This window comes from Apus apus, chromosome 5, assembly GCF_020740795.1.
Source record: "Apus apus isolate bApuApu2 chromosome 5, bApuApu2.pri.cur, whole genome shotgun sequence".
Lineage (NCBI taxonomy): Eukaryota > Metazoa > Chordata > Aves > Apodiformes > Apodidae > Apus > Apus apus.
In genome coordinates, this window is record NC_067286.1 from 66,383,594 (window position 1) to 66,409,746 (window position 26,153).

The window sequence follows — 26,153 nt, forward strand, 5'->3', positions numbered from 1 at the left end:
TTGAAATAAATTTCAGAGTTTCTGTGGGATCCAAACCTGAAATACTGTCCATCGCATTAGTAATCTGGAATTTTCTTTTGAGTTTTAAATTCCACACTTTTGAGAATGTTCTCTTTGCATGACTGTTCTGATTCCTGAGATTAAGAAGTGTTCATCTGTTTTTACTTCCCAGAACATTTAAGTGAATTTTACTTGGGTTGTTGGCTGTTTTTCTTCTGTGTGCTAGATGCTTAAAAGAGAAAACCAAAGGAATCCCAGGCACAGCATGGAAGTGTTGCTAAGGCTGGCAATCCTCACAGCCCAGAGGAAGACATCCACGTACCGTGTGGGTCAAGAAGGGATGGATTAGCAAATAGTATCCTTACCTTTCCAGTATGCTGGTGAACACATGTGGAGCTGCTAGAAACGGATTGATCTCCCCTGTCACCCGTGTCCTTGCCAAGGGAGTGTGGGTGTGGAGCTGTGCAGGGGGGCTCTGAGACACCCCGGCTCACCTGGGTTGCAGCGTGGTCCATGAAGGAGAGGTTCAGATAGGCAAGTGTGTGCAAACATACCCTCCCTGGAGAACACTGCTGAGCTGGGATGGCCAGAGAGGCTGTGGCATATCCAGCCTTGGAAATTTTAAAAACTAAGCTGGACCAGGGCTTGAGATACCTGATATAATGGACCTGCTCTGAGCAGCAGTTTAGACTAGAAACCTCCAAATGTCCTTTCACAGAGTCATTAGGATCGGAAGGGACCTCTGAAGATCATCTATTCCAACCCCCCTACTGGAGCAGGATCACCTACAGTAGATCACACAGGAACACATCCAGACAGGTTTGGAATGTCTCCAGAGAAGGAGACTCCAGAACCTCACTGGGCAGCCTGTCCCAGTGTTCTGTTGTTCTCACAGTAAGTTACTCTTTCCAGCCTCAGTTACTCTGTGATTCTGTGCTTTACTCTGACATTGGAGCAACAGAATTTATGGTGGACAACTTCTATGTAGGGTAGAAGAGGAACCTGCTAAGCACATCTGGCCCTGGGACTGCTGGTTACCCATCAGATGTCACATGAGTTACACCAATCTGGCCATACAGGTTGAGCAAGGTAGGGAGCATATCTTGCATCCCATTCCCCTGCTCCTCCACAGCTCATATTAGTGCTAAGGTCCCCAGAGAGAGGACAGAGTAAGCTATAGCCATTCAGCTGTCCAGAACTGAAAATTCCTCTTGTATTCCCCATTTTTTGGCAAAGAATAGAATAATAGAATCATAGGGGTGGGAAGGGACCTCTGAAGATCAAGTCCACCCCCCCTGCTGCAGCAGGAACAGTCAGGGCAGATCGCTTAAAAATGCATCCAAGCAGGTCTTGAAAGTCTCCAGAGAAGGAGACTCCACAGCCTCTCTGGGCAGCCTGTCCCAGGGCTCTGTCACCCTCAGAGCAAAGAAGTTTCTCCTCATGTTGAGGTGGAGCTTTCTGTGTTGTCACTTGGTGCTATTTCCCCTCATCCTATCACAGGCACCACTGAAAAGAGACCAGCCCATTCTTGACATCAACCCTTCAGATATTTGTAGACATTAATAAGGTCCCTTCTTAGTCTTCTCTTAAGGCAGCTGTTACTTCAAATCATTGTTAATGTTACTGTCTTAAACAACAGATTGTCTTTCAGCTTTGCACCATAACGAGAAAATTATAGTCTCTACAGCCCCAAGTTGGGCTTCATACACTGAGTAATGCCATCAGTGGCACTGCCAGCAGAAATTGCTTGTAGCACTGCAGTAGGAAACCCTGAACTTGTTTACCAGGTGAGATACCAATGCCATAGTCATAGAATCATAGACTCAGAGAATGGTTGGGTTGGAAGGGATCTTAAATGTCTAGTTCCAAACCCCTGCCATGGGCAGGGATGCCTTCCACTAGACTGGATTGCTCCAAGCCATCCCACCTAGTCCTTCTTTGCTCCTCAGGGGAAAAAGGTAAACGAGCTATTCCCTTCTAACTTCAGTGATTGATTACCCTACCAAAATGTAGGCACTTGGTTATCTGTCCCAGCTTTCATTTCAGGGAGGTGATAGATTTTTCACAATGCATCAGAATGTTTCTTTTTAAATGCTGTGGGTTTTGAGACAGTAAATGGGATTTAGGACTCCTAAGTCTTGACTGTTTCTTATCAGCTGGATATGCATTCAAAGATCAGGTGATTAGTCCTTAGGAAATACATGAAAACTGCATGAAAGTTTCATGAAGCAAAATCCAATTTCCACAGTCTAATAGTAAGCAGTTGATACCAAGATTGTTATAGAAGTAAGCCAGTGCTTACAAATGCAGTTTTAGTTTTGATCTATACTGAATTTCTGACAGCACTAAAAAAAAAGAAGCAGAAAATCTAAATTAAGACTGCTTAAATTGGCTTAGAATGAACTATGTAAAAATCACAATAGAATTTTAAAGTCTTGGGGGAAAACTTACTCCTGCTAATCTTCTATTTAATTAAAACTGATCCTTTAGGTTGCAGCTGGATCTACCAGTCAAAAGCTGATTAGCCATGGTAGGTCTGTACTGTACATTATTTAAGCTGTGCAGGGTGCTCAGGGGGGAATTACATAGTCCTGTAGCTCTCTCAGCACCTATTTTAAAGTTAAATTTGGGGGAAAAAAATGAAGCAGATGAGACTGGCAGCAATGCTCAGATCAGCTTTCTGGTGCTGTTCTCCAAAGAGCAAGGATCCACCACCAGGATAAGCAGATCCAGACAGAGCTACGCCGTGAGGAGAGGCAGTGGAACCCAAACTCTGGATGGCTCTTTGGAGGAAGACAGACGTGGAAATTACCTAGATTCCTGAGACAGGCAGGAGTGTGATGCAGGGGTTCAACACCAGCACACTCCCCAGGGGTTGCTTTGGTGAGTTTTTGGGAGCACTAGCCAAGCATAATCCTGGTCCCAGTTGGTTTTGATCCCCAAAGCCTGAGTGGAAACGCGGGTAGGTGAGGTGGTAGGCTGGCCATCTGCTAATGACCTCAAAGATAAAAATGTCTTGTGAGTTTTTTACAAACGCTCTTTTATCAGTAGAGTGTATCCTTATTAATTACATTTTGTTTGTATTTTGCTGTTAGGTGTATATTTATGTCTCACAAGCTTAAGCTCTTTTTGACTTGTTGCTGGCATTTAGTTATCAGAACTGCCTCTTGTTCCGACTTACACCTGAGTGTCAGCAGAGGGCAGCCCTCATCTCTGCAAGTACCAGCTCCCTGAATGTGCCCACACCCACAGCCCCCACCGGCAAAGAAACTTCAGCTTTGGAGACAAAGAAGGACCATGAGCAGGTAAGGGATTTTCAGGCTTTTCAATTAGTTAAAGTCCTCTGGTGTTTCTTGGTGGTGAAGCAGATGAAGCATCAGTAGAGCAAACAGTTGTTCCGTGCTCTGCATCTACACTTTGAATGGTTTTGAGGTTTTAAAGGACCAGATTTGCTCCTCACCAGGCATGTGGTTGGAAGCTGCAGACTGATCACTGAGGGGTGTCAGCCCCAACCCACAGACCCCCAGGTGTCAGCTGGATGGGGCACAGGCTGTGCTGCCCACAGAATGGACAGTCACACAGCATTGTCCCACACACGCCCTTAGATGACGTGCAGGAAGCACACCAAACCCCAGCCTCTTGCCCAGGTACAGATCTCTGTATGCTCCTTGCACATACCCCTTCATCTGGAGTCTCCACTGCCACAAGAACTGAGTCCCACAGTTTCTATTTGAGCATCAGTCCCATCTCTCCTTCTTCACAGCTTTTTAGTGTCTTCTCTACAATGGACACATGGGCATTCTGAAGTTGTTCTCCATCATCACTAACTGAATCTTCAGGTTAACTTTTAACCCACTGTTGGGTTTTTACCATGCCTAATGGGCAGATGTTCCTGCCAAATGCAATGCATGAGCGAGCTGAACATCCTCGGCACGTTCACTACCTCTGCTTTGTTGCCTGTAGGGAGTTCACCTGGCACACCACTAAAGCAAACAACAGGCCAGGTATTGGTGGTTAGCCTAGACCTGTCAGCGAGGACAAGGCTGATGGCACACCTCTCTGGTGTCACAACCCACATGTCTGGGAGCTCTGATCACTTTCAGTGCCCCTCGCAAGCACCCACCCATGCTTCAGTTGCTCTTCTAGCTCCTGCCCTTGCATGATGGCCCTGTTCTCACGGCCCATGTGTCCACCTGCTCACACGGCTGTAGCTGCAGGGAGGGTGCCCCAGCTCACAGCGCGTCACCCAGGCCACCAGGGACTGGTGGGCACAGCCAGTGCCCACTCTGCAGAGCAGGGCTGAGCCCCTCATTCCCACACCACCAGCCTTGGCCAGGAAGGAGACTCAGGTTCCCATCACACTCTACCCCTTGTCTCTGGTACACAAGAGGTTCAGAAGAGAAGGCTGCATGGGAAAGCACTTTGTGTTTCCTGGGCAGATAATAAGATCTTTTAATGTCTCGGTCCCACGACCCCTTCCCCCCCATCTGTGCAAACCTGGAGTCTGTATCATTCATTCCTTGTTCTGCAGCAGTGGAAGGAGCAAGGAGGCCACACAATTTGGTGTAGCTGGTTCAGTGATCAGGTCAGTTTCTTTTCCCAGTTTTTCACCTAGTGCCCTTGATACCAGGTTTCCTCAGTTGACTTTGTCACACCTGTTGTTAAATACTACACTCCTGTGTTGGACTGCAGGGTTGTTTTTGCATAGCTGTCTCTTTCAAATGTAAATGGAAAGATTAAGTTACTACAAATTTATTTTATGTTGGCCTATTTAAGCAAAGTGCATCAATAGCTGCATGTCTCTTTAGTTGCAGTGAAGGTAGAAACTCCCGGAAAACAGATTTTATCTCTGTGCTGTTTACATTATCTCAATGAGTGCTGTTTTGAGCATTGTAAATGTAATTACTGCTAGTCTAGCGGGTCAGATAGACCTCTTTTATTGTGTATGTAATGCATAATAGCTTAGGTTGAAGAATAATTGTCCATAACTTGTCTTAAACAGACTTCCAAACATTTCAGCCTTTCCAAGTATTTTTATTTTCTGCGAGCAACTCAGGTGAAGCTCAGTTTTAGGGCCACTTTCTTTCTGAGGCAGTTTATCCTGCATAAGAAAACATGTAGAATTGCAGCCTAATACGATCCCAGCCTAATCTCTACTAGTCAAAATAGTCACTTTTTAATGTGGACAGCTTATTGACTTTTTTTTGCTGTTTAACAGCCTGCACTGAACAGCCTAGAGCTACCAAGCAACCCAGGTGTGGCAGAGAATGTTCCTGTCACTCTTTTGAAAGTTTGCAACAGAATAGTAGAAAATGTGGTTTTCAAAGTGAGTTCTGCCAGAAGGGGAGCTGTTAGAAACGCCCCTGTCAAGCGGCACCGTGCCTGGAAGGGGAGCTGCCAGTGTGTGCCCCAGGACAGCAGGCAGCCCTTCGGTGAGAGCTGCCAGCGGGTGACTTGCCACCCCTGGGCGCTGCCTGCCCGGGGGTGCTGGGCTGCCGGGAGATGAGCTGCTGGCTCGTGCTGCTTCCGTGCTGGAATGCCGCGTTGCTCAGGGCAGCGGAGCTCCCTGTCGCGATAGTGCTGCCGGTGTCGGGCCGTGCCCCGGCTGCCCAGCCCTGCTCTGCGGCAGCAGCGCGGGTGGAGGGCGCGGCACCCGGGCCGGGGAGACCTGAGGAGTCCTGCCGCGGGACGGGGTGATGCTGCCGGGCAGCGGGGGCTGCGGGAGGGGTGTGCGGTGGGGGCTGCGGGCACACGGGGGGGCCCGGGGCTGGGGGGGCGTGGAGCACCCACCTCTGAAGAAGGGCAAGCTGACACAACGTTAGAGTGCAGTTTCAATTCAAGAGGGAGGAGAAAAGGTGTTTAGTTTGTAGTCAGGTGTTTTTAAAAGAGCAATATTAAGATCTGGATTTTCACCTCAGTAGCCACAGGATTTTCATTCTGCTTCCTTCTGCATCCAGCATCTACACAGAGTGAGACATATCCTTAAAACCAAGAATAAAGAAAATACTCAAGAATGTTAATTCATCTAAACTGGAATGGAGTTCCATGGGTGGAGAAAAATACACCTTCCTAATTTTGCTACATTCTCACACCAAATAACAAGATACTCTATAAAACAATTTTTTCAAGAAAATCAGAATTCTTAAGCCACTCGAAACGTAAGAATCACTATCTTGTAAATACAGCCTTGTGTTCCAGGTTGGATATGTTTTTAGTGATGTTTCTATGGCATAGCAATAGGGAATATATATATATATAAATATGGCTCAGGAAGTCCAGGACAGCCTGGTGTACATGCTCAGGATTAGTAACATAGGCATAAATTCTAAGGGAGTTAATAAAACCATATGACCCGTGGCAATCCTCATGAAATAGCTAATACAGTGAGGAGGCTGCACTGTTCTCAGAAGATTATGTGAGACAAAAATGACATGAAGGAGACAGGCAATTTAAACTATGCTAATGCATAATGCTAAGCTGTGAGTAAGGCACTCAGAACACCTAGCAGGAGACACACTGGGTAGAGACACACAAGGCAGGGCAGTCTGAAAAGACACAGGATATCAAAATCCAGAGCCAATGGTTCAGTTTTGCCATGTGGTGCTGTGCAGCTTTGATACGGGCATAAAGAGTTCAGAGATTGTTGTGGAGTTGCCTGACCTGCTGCAACGTGTCACTGTTTCATTTGACCACAAAAGGCAGTTGCTAGTTGATATTTTGATCCCTTGCAAAGCACAGGGGCTGCATCAAAAGAAGTGTGGCCAGCAGGGCCAGGAAGGGGATTCTGCCCCTCTGCTCTGCTCTGGTGAGACCCCACCTGGAATACTGTGTACAGTTCTGGTGCCCTCAGCACAAGGAGGACATGGAGCTGTTGAAGAGGGTCCAGAGAAGAGCCACCAAGATTACCAAAGGCCTGGAGCAGCTCTGCTCTGGAGACAGGCTGGGAGAGTTGGGGTGTTCAGCCTGAAGAAAAGAAGGCTCCACGGAGACCTTAGAGCACCTTCCAGTGCCTGAAGGGGCTCCAGGAAAGCTGGGGAGGGGCTTTTAATCAGAGAACATAGTGATAGGACAAGGGGTGATGGTTTTAAACTGAGAGAGGGGACATTTAGGTTAGATATTCGGAAGAAATTCTTCACTCTAAGGGTGGTGAGGAACTGGGATGGGTTGCCCAGGGAAGTTGTTGATGCCCCATCCCTGGAGGTTTTTATGGCCAGGTTGGACGAGGGTTTGTGCAGCCTGGACTAGTGGTTCCCTGCTCATGGCAGGGGGGTTGGAACTTGATGATCTTTAGGGTCCCTTCCAAACTTAATGATTCTGTGATTCTACAGATAAACATGAATGCCTCTGCTTCATAATCTTCATTTCTGTTTTGGGTAGGACAAACAGTTTTCCTGAATATTCTCTCACTTTGATTGGAAAAATCCCAGCACTCCTTGCTGAAATAGCCTGACAGAACTTAATTGCTTCTTAAATGTACACAAAAGTGCCTTACTTGGGTCTAAAACTTGAAATAGCAGGAGTTAGAGTAGGTGCTTGAAGATGTAAGTTGAAACTAAGTAAATTAGGTGAGAATAAAAATTACACAAATGAGAGAGGCATTTGATTTGATTTACTTTGTATGTCTAGTTTTCACATATACCAGATCAAATATAAAGGACTGTAATTTCTACCCTACAGGCTGATCTGGACATGTGCTGTACTATTTGAAAGAGTGTGTCAGTGAAACAGCTGATAATTACTTGGCAGATCTTTCTTCTTCGCAGTGACACCCTCAGAGTGACCTTGATGAGGCGAAGCTAAATGGTGTCTGTCACCTGTTAAAAACATCCTCCAGGAAGGAAATTAGCAACAGATACCTCTGTAAGTATAATTCAGCTCCCAAATAATTCAGTTCCCAAATTCCAGGCTATTTTTTTCAATTTAGAGCTTTTTTTTTTGCTTTTTTTTTTAACAGAACTTCCAACGTGCAGGGTATCTGTGACATCCAACACCAGCATCTCCTCAGATGGATTCCTGGAAGCTGTCTGCAATATTGACAGTGTCAGAGTGATAACTACCCCATAACTTCTGCTCTTTCCCAAAGCCCCAGAAGTTTACTACACAGCCTAATTTATCAGGAAAACACAAGTTGACTTGCAGCCTGAGTGCACCCCAGGGGGTTGTTCTGAGAGCCTGAAAGAATTCACGCAAGGTGTGGCTGTCTCACAACAAAAAAAGTCGTTGTTTTACTTGTGAGGAATCTCAAAATAGTATCACAAGTAGGTGATAAAGGTGGCAAGAGCTGTATCTTTATTTCTGAGGACAGCTAATAATGATCTCAGAAATGGCAGATCCAGGAGCCCCTGGCAAATGGTTTAAATGACAAAGAGGATACATCAAGAAATCTTCAACTGTTCTTTTCTTTCTTAGAAGGACTAACAGCTCTCCAAGTATTTCAAGTCCTTTTGCTCAGATCGATAAGGCCCGCAGGGAGAACCTATTGAGGCTGCTGGGTTCTTCAGTGTCCTAAACCGGGATCGTAAACACTGCAGAAATCTGCACTTCCAGTGTTCCCTTTTTCAGGGACAGAGAAAAGGACATGTCTGGTCATCAGTGCATGAGGTGAACAGCTGGACCCTCTGGTTCCAGTCACCAACAGCCAGTTGTGTTTTCTCCTCACTTGTGGAAACTAAAAAAGTGAAACCAAGCTGGGTTTTTGTTGTGGTGGTGGTGTTAATTTGGTTTATTGAATTTTTTGTTTGTTTGTGGTTTTTTTAATGCACATCAGCTATGGCTCACTCTGATGATACTTAGTTGGCAAAGTTTTCACTGAAATCCATAAAAAGTCAAATAATACAAGGAAGTCTGCAAATACAGATCCATTGCCTTACTCCAGGGAGGTTCTTTTCCTGTTTTGCAGAAATGTTTTCCTATAGATGTTCCTGACCTGTCTTGGGGGCACTGGACAAGGAGATTGGACCTGTCACATCTCAGGGGTATTTCATTTTACCCGAGCTGATGGCAGATCCTGTGTCCCCGAGTGTTTCACCCAGGACCTACAGAAATCCACTTGTTGCTTCTGGGGGAGGATGGGGGGAACCGGTGGGGAGCCAGGACTTCCATCTGAGCTTTAACCCCCACAGAGCCAGTGCCCAGAGCTGCTGTGATAAAGGAGGTTTGCAAGGCAAAGGTCTGTCCACAGATAACGTCATGTAAATGCTTCCCTTGGCAGTGGAGGGCAATTCCATCAGCAGACACTGACTCCAGAGCACTTGGAACTCTCCTTTCCTCTCCAATATAAAAATCAGAAGGGGGAATCTGTGCTGGAGCAGTTTGGGAAGGAGTGCAGCCCATTGGAAGGAGCCACGCCGGAGCAGTTTGCGAAAGGCTGTATTCCTGGGGAACAGATCCATGCTGGAGAAAGGGAAGAGCACGAACAGGAAGGAGCAGCAGAGGCAAAGTGTTCTGAACTGACCCCAGCCCCGTTCCCCAGCCCTGCGTGCCACTCAGTGGGGGAGGACATAGAGGGATGGGTAATGATGGAGTGAAGTGGAGCCTGGGAAGCAGGTGGGGGTGGTGGTTTAGATGTGTCTCTTTTAACCATCCCAAATCTATTTGACTTGGCAATCAATTAAGTTGTCACCTGGTATTACTTTGGGGTTTTTTCAGTGCTTGTTCCTGACAGCAAATGCTGATGACGTTCCACCAAGCACGGGATGTGGGGTAGGATCTGCTGGAGGGGTGGCTGGTGCCACCAGGGCCCTGAGCTGTGGCTGCACAAGTGCTGGCAGGAGGCAGCAGGTGCCAGGGGAGGAGGACTTGGCCATGGGCAGTGGCTGCTGCCACACTGCCAGGTCCTGTTGCCAAAACCTCTGCAGGCTCATCACGTTCTGTAACGTGTTTTTTCTCTTGAAACTTTTTTTCTATCCAAATAAAATCACTGATGTTGCCCCCCGGCCTCCTCAGAGATACATACAAGGTCATAGCCTTAGAGGGGAAATAGTCTGTCCCTTGAGCCTTTCTGGGGAAGCAGCAGGTGCAAAAGACTTTTTCATGCAACACAGTTAGATTCAGGAGCTTATTTCCAGGATGTTATAGAGGAGTATCAATAGATTCCAAAAGAGACTTAAAGTCATGGACACGTTCCAGCTTGCATTTCAAATGGTCTCTTCTGTCCATACAGCAAGGATGAAATACTTTGATAGTTGTGTGTCATGATCCTAAGCAGGCAGACCTGAAGCCTTTCTGAAGTGTTTAGGTAAGAGCTTCAAATCTAGAGACTTCAGTAGTACACAGAAATCACCCATCCTTACCCAGAGCACCAGAAAAGGATCTGTGAGGGTTTGTCTCAAAGCTTCATCCCATCTGTCTCTGGCAAGGGCTCAAGTTAATGCCTTAACAGAAGTTAAGAAAGTGTGGGAACACAGGCCTCTTCTGAGTACTTTCCCAGCTTCCAACAATTTTTACAGCACAGGGAGCTCCTGAGCCAGGTTTGGTTTAAATAAATGCATTTTATTTAAATGATATAAAATCAATGCTAAAATTAAACCACCTAGACCAATTAGGTGGGCTGCTGTTACACCAGCCTCTGACAGGTGACTTCTCCATCCAAAGGCAACTCCCAGTGAGGGCTGTGAGCACCCAGAGGTGCCTCTGGGTGTAGTGGCTGAACAGCCGGTTTTAGAAACCCTGGTGGTTTCACAACAAACATGTTTATCCCTCTCTACAACTCCTCCATGCACACACGTTTGCAACAAGCAGCAGGCCCTGTTCAGTGCAGGGCAAATCTGGAAAACAGCCAGCTCTGAACTGCCTGATTATTTTCCCGTTTCCCTTTATACACTGCAACTCCAAATAGTGATACAGATTTCTTCACTCTCTAGTGCTTTCATTTCTGAAGATGCCCAGTAACTTGGCAGCTGCTCCCAAAGGGCACAGCAAGGTCCTGCTGCAGGGTTTTCACACTGCTAAGAGGCAGTAAAGGAACCAGAAGTGAACCGTGTTTCCCCTGGTGTCTTGGAAAGGGTGTCACAAACTTACTGACAGTTTCATTCACAATTTATTTAAGAACATGACTCCAGGATGCAAACAGAATCATGATGCCAGTCAGTACCTGGGAGATGACTGGGAGACAGGCAAGAACTCTTTCGGTGATCTAATTCTTTTTGACCCTTACAGCGATCATCTTCAGAATGTTATGAAACACTGGAACTCTCGAGTTTTTACTCCAGGCTTGGGCTGCCCTCGGCGGGCAGGGGGCTGTGCACTGCAGGCACAGCTGCGGGCAGGGGCGGCTGCCGACACCCGTCCCGCAGGGAAGCGCTGGGAAAAGCAGCTCCCAGAGCACGGAGCGGTGCAGGGGCTGGGTCTGTTCCAGATTGCAGAAGGCACCTGAACGAAATGCAGTTAATTTCAGCTGCCGCTCCCCAGGGGTCGGCACGGCCGGGCCGGGGGTCCCGGCTGCCCCCGCACACCCCGCGGCCGGGGGGCTCCGGGAGGGGCTGCTCGGGGAGAGACCCCCCCCCCAGCAGCACAGCCAGACAAACCAGCACCTCCCTGGCGCCATCGGCCCAGCCCGGGGGGGAGAAAACAATGAGCGATCAAACCAACGAGCCCCTCGGGACTTTGGGGCAGCCGGTTCCCGGGCACCGAGCGCTGCAAACGAGCCCTTTGCTGAGGGCTCTGCAAGACCCCGCAGAGCTCCCGGCGCGGGGGTTAAACGGCAGCTCGCGTTTCTCTGCAGCCCGGCTGACATCAGGCTGCACTTTTTGAGGCACTTCGTGAGGATCGTGTACAGGATGGCCAGGTTTTGTTTTGTGCACACTTGATCAAACGTCGCAGAACCTATGAAGCAGGTTCTGACCCTTTTCCTGCTGATGGCAATAAACCTATCAGGAAACCTCGGCGAGCTCTTTTTCTGCAGCTACACTCACCTAATGAGGTAAGCCTGGCGGGGTAAAACAAAAGGCACTGCAGATGCCTAAGTTTATTCTCAGGAAAGTACAATTAAAGAGGCCTTGGGTGCCCTGAAATAGGGTGTTGCCTTTGAGCTGAAACCTGCAAACAGGAACGGCTGCGGGGGGCGAGGCTGTGAGAATAGGTGACAAGCGGGGTACGACTGCCTTTGGACCTCAAGTGAAGCGCTGGAGGGTTCTTTCTGCCACCGGATTTTACGGATTGTACTTTGGCGACCCAGACGGGACCGCGCTCCTGCACCTCGAGGGATCCGGGGAATCGCAGCATCTCCAGGCGGCAGCGAGGGATTTTCGGGAAGAATCTCTGACCCCTGAACCGAAGAGCTCGGAGCAAGTTCCCTGGTAAGGCGAAGGCGCTCTTTTGGGGTTTGGTTCGGGGCTCGAGTCCCCTGTTCCGTTTGGGTTCGAACTGTGTGTCACACCGTATGTTACGGCCCCTTTCATTCAGGACGCTTTAAAGCCTTTCCTGTACCCTTGTTTTTAAGCTGATGAAGCACCTGGTGAGGAAATCTGGTTTCAAGCTCTGGATGTCTAACATTGCAGCTGGCGACATAAACTGCTTCAAGAGTCAAAGCCTTTAAATGCAGCGATGACAATTAGGGATTTCAGGTTTTCGTTCAGAAACCCGCGTGCTACTTGCACCCCTTCAAAATCCTTTTCCAAAAAGGTCAAAGCTGATGTTCTAAAAGCACGTGCAGATCAATGTTTGATTCATGCCCTATTCGTGTAACAGCTGTGTTGCCATAGCTAGGAAGATACTATTTTTTGCATAGACATCTGACTGTACATGCCCCGGGCAGCACCTCTTGCGTGGCTGAGCTGTCTGGAAGGAGGTGATGACAAGGCGGTCCCGCAGCCCCATGCCCAGCCCCGGTCAATCCATGTGGCATTCCCTAGCCATCCCTCCATATTTTATAAGACTTTGCCAGTAATGGCTGGGGTGTCGTTCAGCCTCTGTTGACAACCTTGTATTTTTTCCTCGTGAGCTCCAATCGTATTTATCACATTTCTAACCACTGTTTGGCAATGATTTCCATTTTTTTTGGTGATTATAATCCTAATTGGAGCCAGCCTGAAGCCAGACGGTCCGATTTCCCCCGGCCTGTTAGGGTTAATGTCACATTCCTCTCAGCTCTATTCTTTTTCTGTCTGGAGGGGACAACTTTCAGAAGCAGGTGAGCATTGGCCCGGGACGGATTATCTCACAAACAAATACTACAAAATAATGCAGCGGGTATTGTTTATTTTTTTGGTTTTGTTTTGCTCCCCCCCCCCCCCTTTCAGAATCAAAGCTATAGGTGAGATCTCTTATCACTGATTTTTCTATCATAAATGAAACATAAATGTATAATCTACAAACTGTCTTGCAGTGTTTGTCACTGCTCCATCATTGTAGCAGATAATTCAGGAGGTGTGGACAAACAGTTACGTGTGTGTTCTAAATGTGGGGAAAGACGGGCAGCTGTTTGTGCGTTACTTCTGCCTCGCTGCGAAGCGCGAGTTTCCCTGGCGGGTCGGCAGCATCTCCCTCTGGGCCCTGCAGCTGGGCAGACGTCCCTCCTCATGGTGCAAATAACGAATAAATTAAAAAAAAAGCCGAATAGCGAGTTTCGGAGACAGGGACTGGAACGGCACAAATTCAGAGCCTTGCAGGTTGAACGAATGCAAAAGGGAAGCCAAGTACTGTGAAGGTAGTATTTTACTCGGTGTGTCTTCTTGTGAGGCGCGGGAAAGGACAATAACCAGGGCGCTGCCGATGTGCGTTGCTGTAGCTCCGCAGGGCTGTGGGTTGCGGTGTTGGTGCGTTGGGTGTGTTGGGATGCGGCTCTTAGCGCGGGCGGTTCATTCCTCAGCAGCTCTTTGCTCCCCGGGCTCGCAGCGCGGGGCTGCGGCTGCGGCGCGGCCGGGCGGGAGCGCTTGTGCAGCGGTCTCTGCTGCCCCCTGCTGGCCGGAGGCGGGCGCTGCAGCGCAGGGGCCGCGCATGCGCGGGAGTGGCGTGCCCGGCCCCAAGATGGCGGAGCCTGGCAGGAAAATGGCGCCTGAGGCCTCAGGAGAGCACGACGTGATTGGCTGCCTGCGCTACACGAGCTAAAGGCTGCCCCGTGCGAGCTGATGGGTCGGGGCAGTTCGCTTGACGAAAAGAGTGGGGTTCTGCCGCGATTCGGGCATGTTATTTTATTTGCTTGGGGTTTTTTGGCCTTTTTTTATTTGTTTTTTAATATTTTTTGTTGCGGAGAGACGGCGCATGCGCAATAGGCAAAGCCCTGTACGGCGGAAATGGTCCGCGCATGCGCAACAGCGATGTACGGCATCGAAAAATTAGCGCATGCGCACTAAAGCTTAAGGACAAGAAAAACAAACTGCGCATGCGCAACAGCGGTATCTGCTGCCACCTGCTGGCCGCAGTGCGCTACTGCAACGAAGGAGCGACGCATGCGCAGATGTGGCGTGCCCGGTAAAAAGATGGCGGCGCCCGGCAGAAAAATGGCGCCGCAGACTTCAGAAGCGCAGGACGTGATTGGCTGCCTGCGTTACACGTGATAAAGACTGCCCTTGCGAGCTGATTGGTCAGGGCAGTTCACGTGACGAAAAGCGGGGGGGGAGGGGGCTTCTGGCGCGGTTCGCGCATGCGCAGTAGGTTTTTTACGATTTTCCTCGTTTCTTCTTGCTTTTTTCCCGCAGTTTACGCTTTATCGCTCCGGCCCCTCTCCCCGCGCGTGGCCGGGAAGGCCTCGGGGCTGACGCGGTGTCTCGGTGCCTCGCCCTGGGCTCCTCGAGCGTGTCCCCCCCAGCTGGTGCCGCGGTCTCTGGTCCCGGCGCCGGGCGCTGCCGGTCGGTGCTTTTATAGCTTAGTAGAGGTTCTGTTTTGCCTGTTTTTTAATTTGCTTGTGGTTTTTTGGCCTTTTTTAATTCGTTTTTATTTATTTATGTTGTGGACGGAATGCGCATGCGCAGTAGGTAGAGTCCTGTACGGCGGAAATGATCAGCGCATGCGGAATAGCGCTGTACGGCGGCGGTTAAATTGGCGCATGCGCAGTAGGACTTTAATAAAGTGGAAATTACACTGCGCATGCGTAGCAGCGGTCTCTGATGCCCCCTGCTGGCCGCAGCCCGGTACTGCAGCAGAGGAGCTACGCATGCGCAGATGTGGCGTGCCCGGCAAAAAGATGGCGGCGCCCGGCAGAAAAATGGCGCCACAGACTTCAGAAGAGCAGGACGTGATTGGCTGCCTGCGTTACACGTGATAAAGACTGCCCCGTGCGAGCTGATTGGTCAGGGCAGTTCACGTGACGAAAAGCGGGGGGGGGGCGGCTTCTGGCGTTGTTCGCGCATGCGCAGTGGCTTTTTAACGATTTTCCTCGTTTTTTCTTGTTTTTTCTCGCAGTTTCCGCTTTTTCTCTCCTGCCCCTCTCCCCGCGCGTGGGCGGGAATGCCTCGGGGCTGACGCGGTGCCTTGGTGCCCCGTTCACCCCTCTCCGTCCCGTGTCTGCCTGCGCATGCGTGTCCCTGCCCTCTGGCTGCTCGCCCCGGGCTCCTCGGGCGTGTCCCCGCCCCGCCGGTGCCGGCTCCGCTCGGAGGGCGGGCAGCGCGCGCTGGCAGCCCCGGCGGCTGCACCGCCGCGCGGTCCCTGGTCCTGGCGCCCGGGCGGGACAATGACCCGGGCGCTGCCGCTCGGTGCTTTTGTGGGGACGTTTTGTTGCTGTTTCTCCTCCCGCCCCCCCGCGCGGAGGTCTCTGCTGCCACCCTGTGTCCAAAGCGCGGTACTGCAGCCGCCGGGGCAGCCCGCGCTTGTGCCGGCGCCGCGGGCGGCACCTGCTGGCGAGAGTCGGGCAGTGCAGCTGCCGGGCTGCGCATGCGCGGCAGCGTCCGGCGAGGCCTCCCCTCGGTGGGCGGGGCCCCGCCCCTCGCCCGGCCCCCGTGGCGCGCGGCCCGAGCCGAGAGACGTGGCGGCGCGTCCCGCCGGGCCCGCGGGGCTGGGCCGGGAGGTCGGTTGTCCCGGGGCGGGGAGAGAGGGTGCGGGGCCGGGCTCGGGGCTGCGGGGCCCAGGGGAGGGTGCCGAGCGGGGGCGGGGGGGGAACGCAGCGCGGGGAGGCGGCGGGAGCGGCGGGGGGGTGAAAACTGCTTGAGACCCTCGGGGTGCGATTGTTGTTAGAAGCGGCCGAGTTGAGCTTCGGTCTTTGTTGTTTCAGTCTTCACTAACGGGCTTGACACAAGTGCGAGTGATTGGTGGCACGTGAAGGCTGAGGATTCGTTCTGCTGCTGGTGCCTGTTCAGCTGCTGTTTTCCGTTGCCTGAGAAAAGGCGAGGAGAGCTGCGTTCCTGCAGAGGCCACTGCAGAGGTTTGTTTCCCTTTCCTTTATATCGATTCAAAGAAAGTTAAATTTGTCTGTTGTGTATTTGCAAGTTCTTTGCTTTACGGGCACGTGTAGGACGTGTTCCCACTGCTTCCCCAGCACATGCAGGGCAAAGAAGTGTCAATGTGCTCAGTCCATAGTCGACCAACTGCAATGTTGTTTGACATAATTTTGGGAGCACCTGACCTTCTTCCATGGGTAGGAAGGGTTGAAACCATAAGAACATGGTCTGCTGTAGTCCCAGGGACACCTGTGTGTCAGAAGGAATACTGTGTAGGAGGTGATCATGCAAGTCCCTTTCACAATTATTAGAGAATTTTAACAAAAAAAAGTGGAATAACAGAGCAGATTTTTGTGAATGAAAGGTGACAACTCTGAACTGTAACTGAACAAGGATAATGCAACATCAGTGTCAGATATTGCTGTAAGTGTCTTACAAGAGAGCAGGAAGGGCCTCTTTGGATTCTGTATTCAGACACCTGCTGTGTAAGGTATCCATCATAATCTTGTTAAACTCATATATATTCTGGTATGAGTAATTTTAAATTATATCAAAATGAACAAGACTTAAAATCAGTCTGTTTCTCCTCAAAATCTGGCTGCATAAAAGTTACTTTTCTGTAGCTAGTTAGTCAGAAAAAAGAAGTAGACATTAAAAGTGATAGTTAATTCAGTTGATTTTAAGTTTTCATGCGTTGCACAGTAAGTTTCAAGCATCCATTTCTAGCCACTGATTTCTAGTTTGAGCCTTGTAGATTAAATTTCAACAACAACAAAAAAACAACCCAGAATTAAATAGAAGGTAATATTTATTGGGTGGTTCCTGGACAAGACTGGACATATGAGTGTATTCAAAAGCGTGTTCTCTGGGCTTCTTTTTCCTAAAATCTCAGTTTCCTGAATATTCTATTTCCTCATAGCAGTGGCTTTCATCACTAGGCTTTCATCACACCTTCATATGCTGGGCAGAGAAAGTGCTGTAGCTGACCATAGAGTTTAGAGATGCAGTGTGTGATGTTGATCTCTGGCTCTGAGTGTGAGCTTCTGTCATTCCAGGTGGTAGCTCACAGGGAGGTATTTTGTGTGTCTCAGCACCCATAGCACAGGTGCATCACAATAGTCATGGATCTGGATTGCAGGTAGTAAGTAGCTGAGATTTGACTGTAGTTAAAAGGAAAAGTAAAAAGCAAAGCTGTCTTGAAAATGCGACTGATTGTGAACTCTGTCATCGCTGCTACTTCAGGGCTTCACTTGCTTGTGCTTTTGTTAATATTTTCTGTGCTCTGCTTTATTTCTTCTTTTCGTTAAGGTTTACCTTTATGTGCTGTTTTCCTTTTCCATTAAGAAGACCTGATAGTTGAAAAATTATCTGTCAGTTTTTTCAGTTTCTAGTGTCATGTACTGGAGAAAGTGAGGGGAGATATTTTTCCAGGTCTGGTGTGTCAAGTATTGGTTTTGCTCAGTTGTTCACTGGCATCAAGAAGAACCAATCCTGTATTTCCTTACCTTTATCTCATCTCCTTTATGGATTCTATGCTCAAATAGGCCTAAAATTCCATATTAAACCCACGCAGTTTAGACATACTAAATACCAGTTCTCATCTGTGAATCAAGATCAAAATAGCATTTCCAATTGATTGTGACTAAAATCTTAAAATTTCCTCACATGTGTCTGAAGGCTGTGCTGCTTCTGCTCAAGATCTTCTGAAATAATTGTCTAATCTTTATAGAACCTTTGACAAAAATCTGATTTCCAAGACATTATGGGCAAGCGAAAAGGAAGTGGGCTTTCCTACAGGTCTATTTTATCTGGATTGCGTGAGTTAATGTCTTTCAAAATTAAGCATAACTATTTGCTTTCAGTTACTGAGATTGTCTACTGCCTCTAGGCTTTGAATCTGGGACCCACCAGAGTTTTCACTCAAATTGCTGTATAGCATAGATAAATTCAGAAAATTAAGCAGGTGCTTAAATGAGGCAAATAAACAGGCCTAGTAATTGCTCTCTTTGGTTTAAGCCAAAGACTTTTTCATACTTTATGTGCTTCCTCCTGTGAGCCACAATGCAAAGATTTCAAGTGCAAAATTCTGAAATGTAGTAATTCCAGAGTGAAAACCTCAAGACACATGCAAATATTACCACATCTGAGAGGAAATGGAGAGAAATTACAGTTTTCTTTACAAGTTGCAAATGTTCCAAAAACTCGGGGATGTTTATCACTAAATATTAAACTAGAGTTTTGAATTTACAAATGCAAAAGTTGTTATAAATGAGCTATGCCTGCTGACTTGTTTTTGTTTGTTTGTTTGTTTAAGGAATTATATTTTATTTGGTATTTCATCTTAAGGTCTCCAAATAGAGTACTGACAAGAGTCATCTCTTCCTTTGCTGTGTGATTACATAGTATGGAGCAACCTCATTAAGGTCTATTTTCTACGAAAGTACAGTACAAATTTGCTGCAACAGTGCTTTCAGCTTGAATTAAAGTTTATTCAAGATACATAAGACACTGTGCATAACATCTCCTTACATTAATTAACAAAGTCACCTGATGAAAGTTAAGCACATTTGCAATTGATACCCTGAAGACAGGTAGGTGCATTCTGGAAGTGAGGTCCAGAAGTGTTTTACTTAATCTTCTTGGCCTTTAAAATAGTATTTAAAAAATACGCCAAGCATCCTAAACGTTGTCTCAAGGAAAAAAGCCAAGAAGTAAGAGAATCTGAAACTCAAAAGACAAGTGAAAATGGTGTTTTTAATAACCATTACACTTCCACATTGCATTAAGGTGCCACTTAGGTTCCCTGTCGTGATGATGGTCATCCTATAGACATCAGAATACACGTGTTAAAATTCTGCCTTAGTGTTTCATTAAAAAAAAATAAATTAAAAAAAAAATCTGTATCTAACGAATTTAAACCTGAAAGTGACACTTCTTGTAGTAGGATCATATGGTCTTGAATATATGGTCTGTTAACTGATATAGATGCTGATATATATGCTTTACAGCAATGGTATGTAGTAAATGCAGTCATAACTTCTTTTATATGGAAAATCTTAACACTTAATATTATGTTGTCCCAGTAATAGAAATATAATTGTGAGGAAGGAGATCCAGCTGAAACAGAGATTCCTCTCATAGCGTCAGGAGAGCCAGTTGCCTGGGCTGGCATATAAACTGAACTCCAGGGGTTTTTTGGTTTTTTGTAACATGCCCTGCTGATACTAATTGTATGGTAGGCCTTTCAGTTTCTTCACATCATTCACAAAATTTCAGCACTATCAGAGGATACATAGTGGTGAAGCTGATTAATTACAAACAGAATACAAAAATTATCATCATTGAAAACTGATGTGTACACAGCTGGTTTGTTCCACATTTACATTCTTCATCAGAGACTTCTGATGCAACAAAGATGAAGTATAGAGAGTTTTTTGGAGTTAGTATTGTGCAAGTTTAAAACTTCAAGCTATTCAATGTAATCACATATATGAGGGAATAATTTTAATTCATTAATTGAATAATGAAATAGTAAACTACTGTGTTACATGCCCAGATTGTTAAGTTAAATTTGATCAGAATATATCTATCAAATCTATCTATCAAATCTATCTACACCAAATGCCAGTTATACTTTCAGTAATATGTAAGAAGACTTATAGACTTGAAATGAACAAATGTGATCAGAATCAGCTTGAAGATTGCTTAGTGACCCATTCAGTTGTGTGATGATGTGGTTGCTTCTAATTTCACTTTGGAAAACAGGCTTGTGAAAGGTTACTTGTGATCACATGCAGGTTGTAGTGCATTAATTTTTTTTATCCTGTTATATGTATTCATAAAATGCTTTCGTTTCTTTGAAGGATCTAATTGATACATCTGTGCAGCAGAGCTATATGAAATTCTGAAATACCTGTACCAGTGCCAGTTAGTTACTTCTCATTATTGTGGGCAAAATGATGGTTGCACACGTAATTGAAACTGCTTCATATATTTTATTATCTACACTTACTTGCAGTTGCTTCTAAGTTGTTCCAAGTTGCACCATGCAACTTTAAAAAGGAACACTTTTGAAAATAAAATTGGCACTACTACAGCCAAAACAGCCTATTTCAAAGCAAAGAATGGAATCATTCTAGATCTATGTCCTTGTTAAAACACATTTTAAAACACGATGGTAGCTTAATGTGCTAAATGAAGTGAATTTGTCCTAACACAGGAGAACTCATTGCAAAGGAACTTTTCTAAGTAGTTAATTTGCATGGATTGAGAACATAATACAGATGCAGGTCATGGTCCCAGCAGAAGATAGATGCAGAAGCTAGTCCTTTCTTTGATCTGCTCTGTTGCCTTAGGGAAAAGTTCAGTGGTTGAGGAGTCAACAAACACACCCTTTTAAGTATAGTTGTAGCTTTTTCATCTACTTGATGTTAATATTTGACATAGATCTGTTTTCTCTGCATAGTCTGTCTTCTCTGTCATAGCAAACACGTGCTGTTGTCTGTCGTGTATCTAATGCTTCTTTTGCTAAAAGTACAGAAGTAAAAAGCAATGACACTGTCACAGAAGAAGCAAGAGGATTTTGAGAGTTGTCGGCTGAGACTGACTACCTGAGGTTGTTTCACTTTTGTTGTAAAAAAAAAAAAAAGACGGTGTCACTTTTTGTAGTTGCCTGTGCCTGCAACTTCCTCTTTTCCTCATGTTTTATACCATAAGATTAGATGGAATTCCATGACTTAGAGCTGGGGCCAGCCAGGTCATGCCCACTGTCTTAGAAGTAGGAGTAATGCCAAATTGGGGATAAAACAGGAGCATGCACAGTGTGCAGCACCAAGTGAGGAAATAATTAGTGGCTGCCTAATGTTGGGCTGACTTAGCCAAGGGCGCATCTACTCATGCAACCTTCTTTTATCTCTTCAATGCAGATACTGAATTGATGAATGAAAAAGCTGAACAAACTAGAAAAGTGTATGTCTGGAGATTTGCCTCTTGACAAACTTCAACAAGAGTTATTTCTTTGTCTATGCACTGAGGAGAAGAACAACATATCAAGTGCCTTTGAGTAACTGAAGTTTTTGTCTGGAGATAGCACGAGGTTTCTCCATGTCGCTGTTGAAGCTAAAGCTGTGATCTCTGTCTCAGCTATATTTTGTCACTAAGAGATAACTGGGAGGCTGCACAACATTTCAGATAAAATGTTGGGTGTGGAAACCTATTCTCATCAAATAAGTATTATTCTTTTAATTTTCCTGTTACCTCAGAAAGGAATTTCTTAGGGTTATAGTGCACGTACTTGGCTGTGCTGCCCGTACTGGCTGGCTTGAATGTGCTGCTTCTCACAGGCAGAACTAGAGATGGGGACTGATTTCTTGCATTCCTTCACAGAGCAACAAGCTGGTGAATCACAGGTAAAAAGTACGTGTTAATTGAGTGACGATGACAGCTGCTGAATTAGAAGAGGTTTGCATCAAAGCTCTGAGGCCTACAATTTTTGGTGCACCTTCAAAAAAGATGCACAGTGTTACTTATTGAGAGCCTTGAGGTTTCAAGCTAAGGCACTCGAGTGTATGTGAAGGACTGTTTCTTCTCTGTGTGTGTGCATGCAGAATCACTTCTGCAATGACTCGTCTCTGTTTGCTTTGCATGATTGCTGTGTGATCCGAGATGCAGAATGGAAGACAAAGGGAGTGAGGATTTAGAGAAGTTCCCTTTTTAGAGTTAGGCTGGCATCTGGGGAAGCTGGGTGGCATTCCTTTTTCTGACAGATTTGGAGGGGACAGCACCTAAGAGAAAGAATGTAACGTGAAGGTTAGCACTGACTGAAAGATGGCACAAGCAAGTCTGAGTTTGGTATCACACAGCTTTTAAGTGACCAGTGCTGCAATAATGTTAATTAAGTATGTGTAGAAGGGCTGGATTGCTAGTTAAAGGCAGATTTTGCATTTAAAATACATGATATATTTCAGCTGAAGAAAACCATAAGGAATATGTTTTCTTATGTTTTGTGACAGGTTAGAATCACTGAGTTAAAATGCCTATAGAGTGCAAATTCTGACTGGTTTTAATATTAGGCTGTGTTTTTTTCATTTTCTGTTTTACAGTGTTATGTGGGAACCAATGGGAGGCGGTAAAAAGATTATTTTGCTGGCTGATAATAACATATTATTGTGGGATTTGCAGGAAAGTTCAGCCGAAGCTGTGGTAAGATTTTTTTTTTTTTACAACAAATCATGATAGATTGACTATAGTACAAACAGTTGCATTCCCTAGCCTAGAATTTACTAACTTTTTTGCTACTCAGAAATATCTTAAGGCCTTTAATGCTGGTGGGGAAAATGAAATACCCTATCAGTTGTCTTGAATACAAGTGTTTAAGAGAAGGCAACTTGGTGTTTTTGTATCTGTTGCTAGTGGTTATTTTTTCTTTTTCTAGAGCTGCCTGTGCTTTCCTACTGGATTTAAAGTAACTAATCCAAAGTAAAGCAATGCTAATTTGATAAATGTATATGAGAAAAAAAATTGTAGTAGCCTTTGGCTTTACTGATTGAATTTAGATAATAGTATATGAATTCACGTTGGTTAATACCATGCAGCCCTCAGTTTAGTTTATAGTCCTTGTTGCATGTGTAAGTATAATATAAATTTCTCTATTTACTGTGCACTGCTTTAAGCTCTCTGTATTAGTTTAATCTAGTGCCATAGTTTGCATTCAGATTATTTTGCTGATTGTTAAAACCTTCTTATTCAGGAACAGATATAAAAATACGTCATTGGCATAGATTTCTGTTTGATTATGCTACCTCTTATGGATAAACAAAGAAGTCTGCTTATTTCAGTATAATGACATAGATTGTATATAGAAAACTTCAGATGTTTCTTTATAGAGTCATTGAGGTCAGTATCTGTCCTACAAAGGGAAACCAGTTATGTCAAGGACATTATTATTCAGATGATGGCTTGTCACTTCTTGAATTAAATCCTCATTGTTCAGGGTTAGTTTCTTTTCTTGGATGCTACAGAATCACATTTTTCAACTGGCAGTTGCTTAAAGAGTCAACACGTGTGTGTAAACTCTTCCCTGTTGTACCATCTGACTGTATGCACATAGATGAAGTCTTGAATTATTATTATTATTTTGCATAGTGTCCATCTAATGTGATGTAGTTTATACTTTGTTCGTAATGAAGCCCTTGGGGTTCCTTCACTAGATGAGGAAACCTCAGCTTTTGTTTTCACATGGTTCTTCAATCAGTGTTATACTACCTTCCAAGGCTTCTTCAAAGTAGGTTTGTTTTGTTTTAATCAAATTGATACTGAGAGTTTCTGAAGGCCTCTAGGAGCCTGCCTGTAGCATTGTATCCAGTGGATTTGCATGACTCTTCTATTAGTATTTCTGTTCTAATGCCTGCATAACACATTGGCTTCTCAGCCTTCTGCACCAGCAATTTTGAGTTACTCTTAGGCAATATTTGCTTCATCACCAAGTCAGTGACCACTCTTAAAGTGAAGTTTAATAGTGAAAGTTCATGAAATCTTGACTCAGGAATCTTGTCTCTATGCAGCCAGGTGGGTCTCTTCTAAAATGACTGGTATTGTTGCATTCCTGTTGAATTTTTGTCTGCAACAAGTATGTCTCCAACGTGTGGTGGGTTCCTGAGTTAAGCAGAGCACAGCTGAACAAGACTCTGAGAAAAGCATGAGCATCACTTTAAAATGCCTGCTGTAGACTTTCTAATAATTAAAATGATGACAACGTAAAGTGCGGTATCATAGGCTTTTTTCAGGCCTCGATTCAACTGCTGTGTATTTCTGAAATGTTTGAAGATTACCTCCTTCCTAGGAGATTAACTCCCTGTCAGAATCCATAGAAGGCTGGAGAACAAAACCTTTTGTTCTGTAGCAGTTTTATATTTACAAAAATGACACAGGACTGACAGTTAGAGGAAGTGATGAGAAAGAAAATAAGAAATATTTGATTACTGAGATGGGTTTCTGCTTAAAGAAACAATCAAAACATGATAACTCCACCCCATCTTTAATGCTGTCGTGTTTGGAATGTGGGAGACAAATCTGTGAGGACAAGTTGGTTAGAAACAGGTAGCATTGGTAGGGGTAAGCAATAAATATGTTTTCCATTTGGTTATCACTGTGTACAAGGAGTGTTTAGCCAATAAGCTGCTGGTGAAATAGTGATCTCTTTCTGTGTATATCCTCTTTATAATGGATTGTTGAATTGAAAATATGTTAAAACCCTAAAAAGCACGTCTTGTATTTTAATGCTTTTTGATTGGAGTGTAAAAACACCCTTTTCTGGGATATTAATAAAGAGGACCTTTTTTGCCTTGGACACAGGTACAGAAAAGCCTGCAGGAAAAAAAAACAAAACAACAAAACCAAAACATTTAAAATACCAACTCTCCCCAGCATTAAAAGGGGATAAATATATAAAAAAGAAAAAGAGAGGTTTCCTGAAGAGAGACCATGGGAAGGGTTCACAGTTCAGTTCCTTTGGAGGTTATAGCTGATCATACAAGGTGTCAGTTGGTGCTACGCAGAAAATTCTGGCCAGGATATGTCCATTTGCTTTATATGCAGGGAGATTATTTAAATGATAAGAAAGATTGTGTGTGTTGTTCATTAGGATAAAAGGTTGTGTGTTTTTGGCATGTCTTGCCCCCACGTGATGTCTTGTCACCTAACATGCTAGGTGAGGTGCCAAGGGGATGCTTTGGTTCTAGCAGACAGTGACAAAGCAGTAAGTAGCTCGTTAACTTAGGTGTTTTGTAGGGACTGGGAAGAGAAAAAAATCTTTACAGAATATGTACATTGCTGTAGACTTAGAAGTGAAATGACCGTGTGCGTGTACACGTCCTTTTGACTGACTAAACCAGTGGCCTAGGATTAAGATAATATAAGTGTCAGCGTGTTTGAGTTCTTTCCCTTTTTGTACAGACGAGCGAGGTGCCAGCGTGCAGCCTGCGCTCCGCTCTCCGGCTCGCAGGAACCCCGGGCGCTCCGGGCCGGGGCCGCCCCCGTCGCTGTCCCCGCCTGCCCCGTCGCTGCCGCCGCCCCCGCCGCTTCGAGCCGCCCGCGGCGGCAGGTCCCGTTCCGCTGGGGGGCAGCCGGGCCGGGGCAGCCCCGGGGCAGCGGGGGCAGGGGAGCGGGGCAGGGGGCGGACACCGCCGGGCACGGGCGCCGGGCACCTCCCCGCCCGGCCAGAGCCCCCCTGAGCCTCCCCCGGCCCCGCTCGCCCCGGGCAGCCCCAGCCCCTCCCCTGCAGCCGCTCCCCGAGCCCCCTCCTGCCCCGCCCGCTGCCCGCGGAGCGTGTCCAGAAGCCCCGCGCGAGGAGGGCCCGGCCGGGGCAGCTGCGGGAGCGGCGGGCACCGCTGCTGCTTTCCCTCTCCGGGGCCGCGCTTGCCCCTTCCTGCCCCGGGGATGCCCGTTTGCATCTTGCCCGGCTCTGACACAGCGAGACCAGTAATTCTGAGATCCCTTTCATCAGTCTCTTCACCGAGTAGTCCTCGAGAGATCTTTCCACGGGCGGTTTCTCGTGGGCAGGTCCTCACTGCTGTCTTTTCCGTCCCCGCCCCGGGGCGTGTCCCCAGAGGCAGGTGACAGGACCAGCTGCTGCTCCCCCAGCCCTTAATTCCAGCTGGTGTTCCAGCTGCCCCTATTCCCAGGGGATTGTGGGGAGGGCCCTGGGCGGGGCCCGGGATATATGAGCCCCCGCCTGTGGCCGGGGAGCTCAGTCTGCTCTGGGGCTGTGCCGGGGTGGGGGGGCTGAGGCTGGGGTCTCTGCTGGGGCTGCAGCTGGTGGAGCTTTAGAGCTGTTTGAGTGTGTTT

General features: G+C 46.6%; 2 protein-coding genes across 2 annotated transcripts in view; both read left to right on the forward strand.

The window, feature by feature from the left end:
* The first annotated feature begins 11,498 nt into the window (after positions 1–11,498).
* The window catches only part of LOC127385746 (uncharacterized), a 47,099-nt gene continuing 32,444 nt past the window's right edge, over positions 11,499–26,153 (forward strand). The window contains exons 1-5 of the mRNA XM_051621819.1: positions 11,499–12,296; positions 16,145–16,294; positions 18,040–18,127; positions 21,236–21,718; positions 22,412–22,511. The gene's annotated coding sequence lies outside the window, so the exon portion shown is untranslated. The remainder of the gene's footprint in view (positions 12,297–16,144; positions 16,295–18,039; positions 18,128–21,235; positions 21,719–22,411; positions 22,512–26,153) is intronic.
* On the forward strand, positions 14,582–26,074 carry LOC127385867 (translation initiation factor IF-2-like). The gene is made up of 7 exons (XM_051622046.1): positions 14,582–14,588; positions 14,637–14,786; positions 14,913–14,959; positions 15,065–15,195; positions 15,340–15,637; positions 25,018–25,065; positions 25,263–26,074. The coding sequence occupies exons 1-7, from the start codon at positions 14,582–14,584 to the stop codon at positions 25,923–25,925; spliced, it is 1,344 nt and encodes a 447-aa protein (XP_051478006.1). The 3' UTR covers positions 25,926–26,074.

What these genes read in the sequence shown, in the direction of transcription:
- LOC127385867 (XM_051622046.1), top strand. An exon ending in CCCGGCGCCGGGCGCTGCCG is followed by an intron (nt 14,787 to 14,912) that starts GTCGGTGCTTTT and finishes CATGCGCAGTAG; the next exon opens with GTAGAGTCCTGTACGGCGGA. An exon ending in ATTGGCTGCCTGCGTTACAC is followed by an intron (nt 15,196 to 15,339) that starts GTGATAAAGACT and finishes TTTTTCTCGCAG; the next exon opens with TTTCCGCTTTTTCTCTCCTG.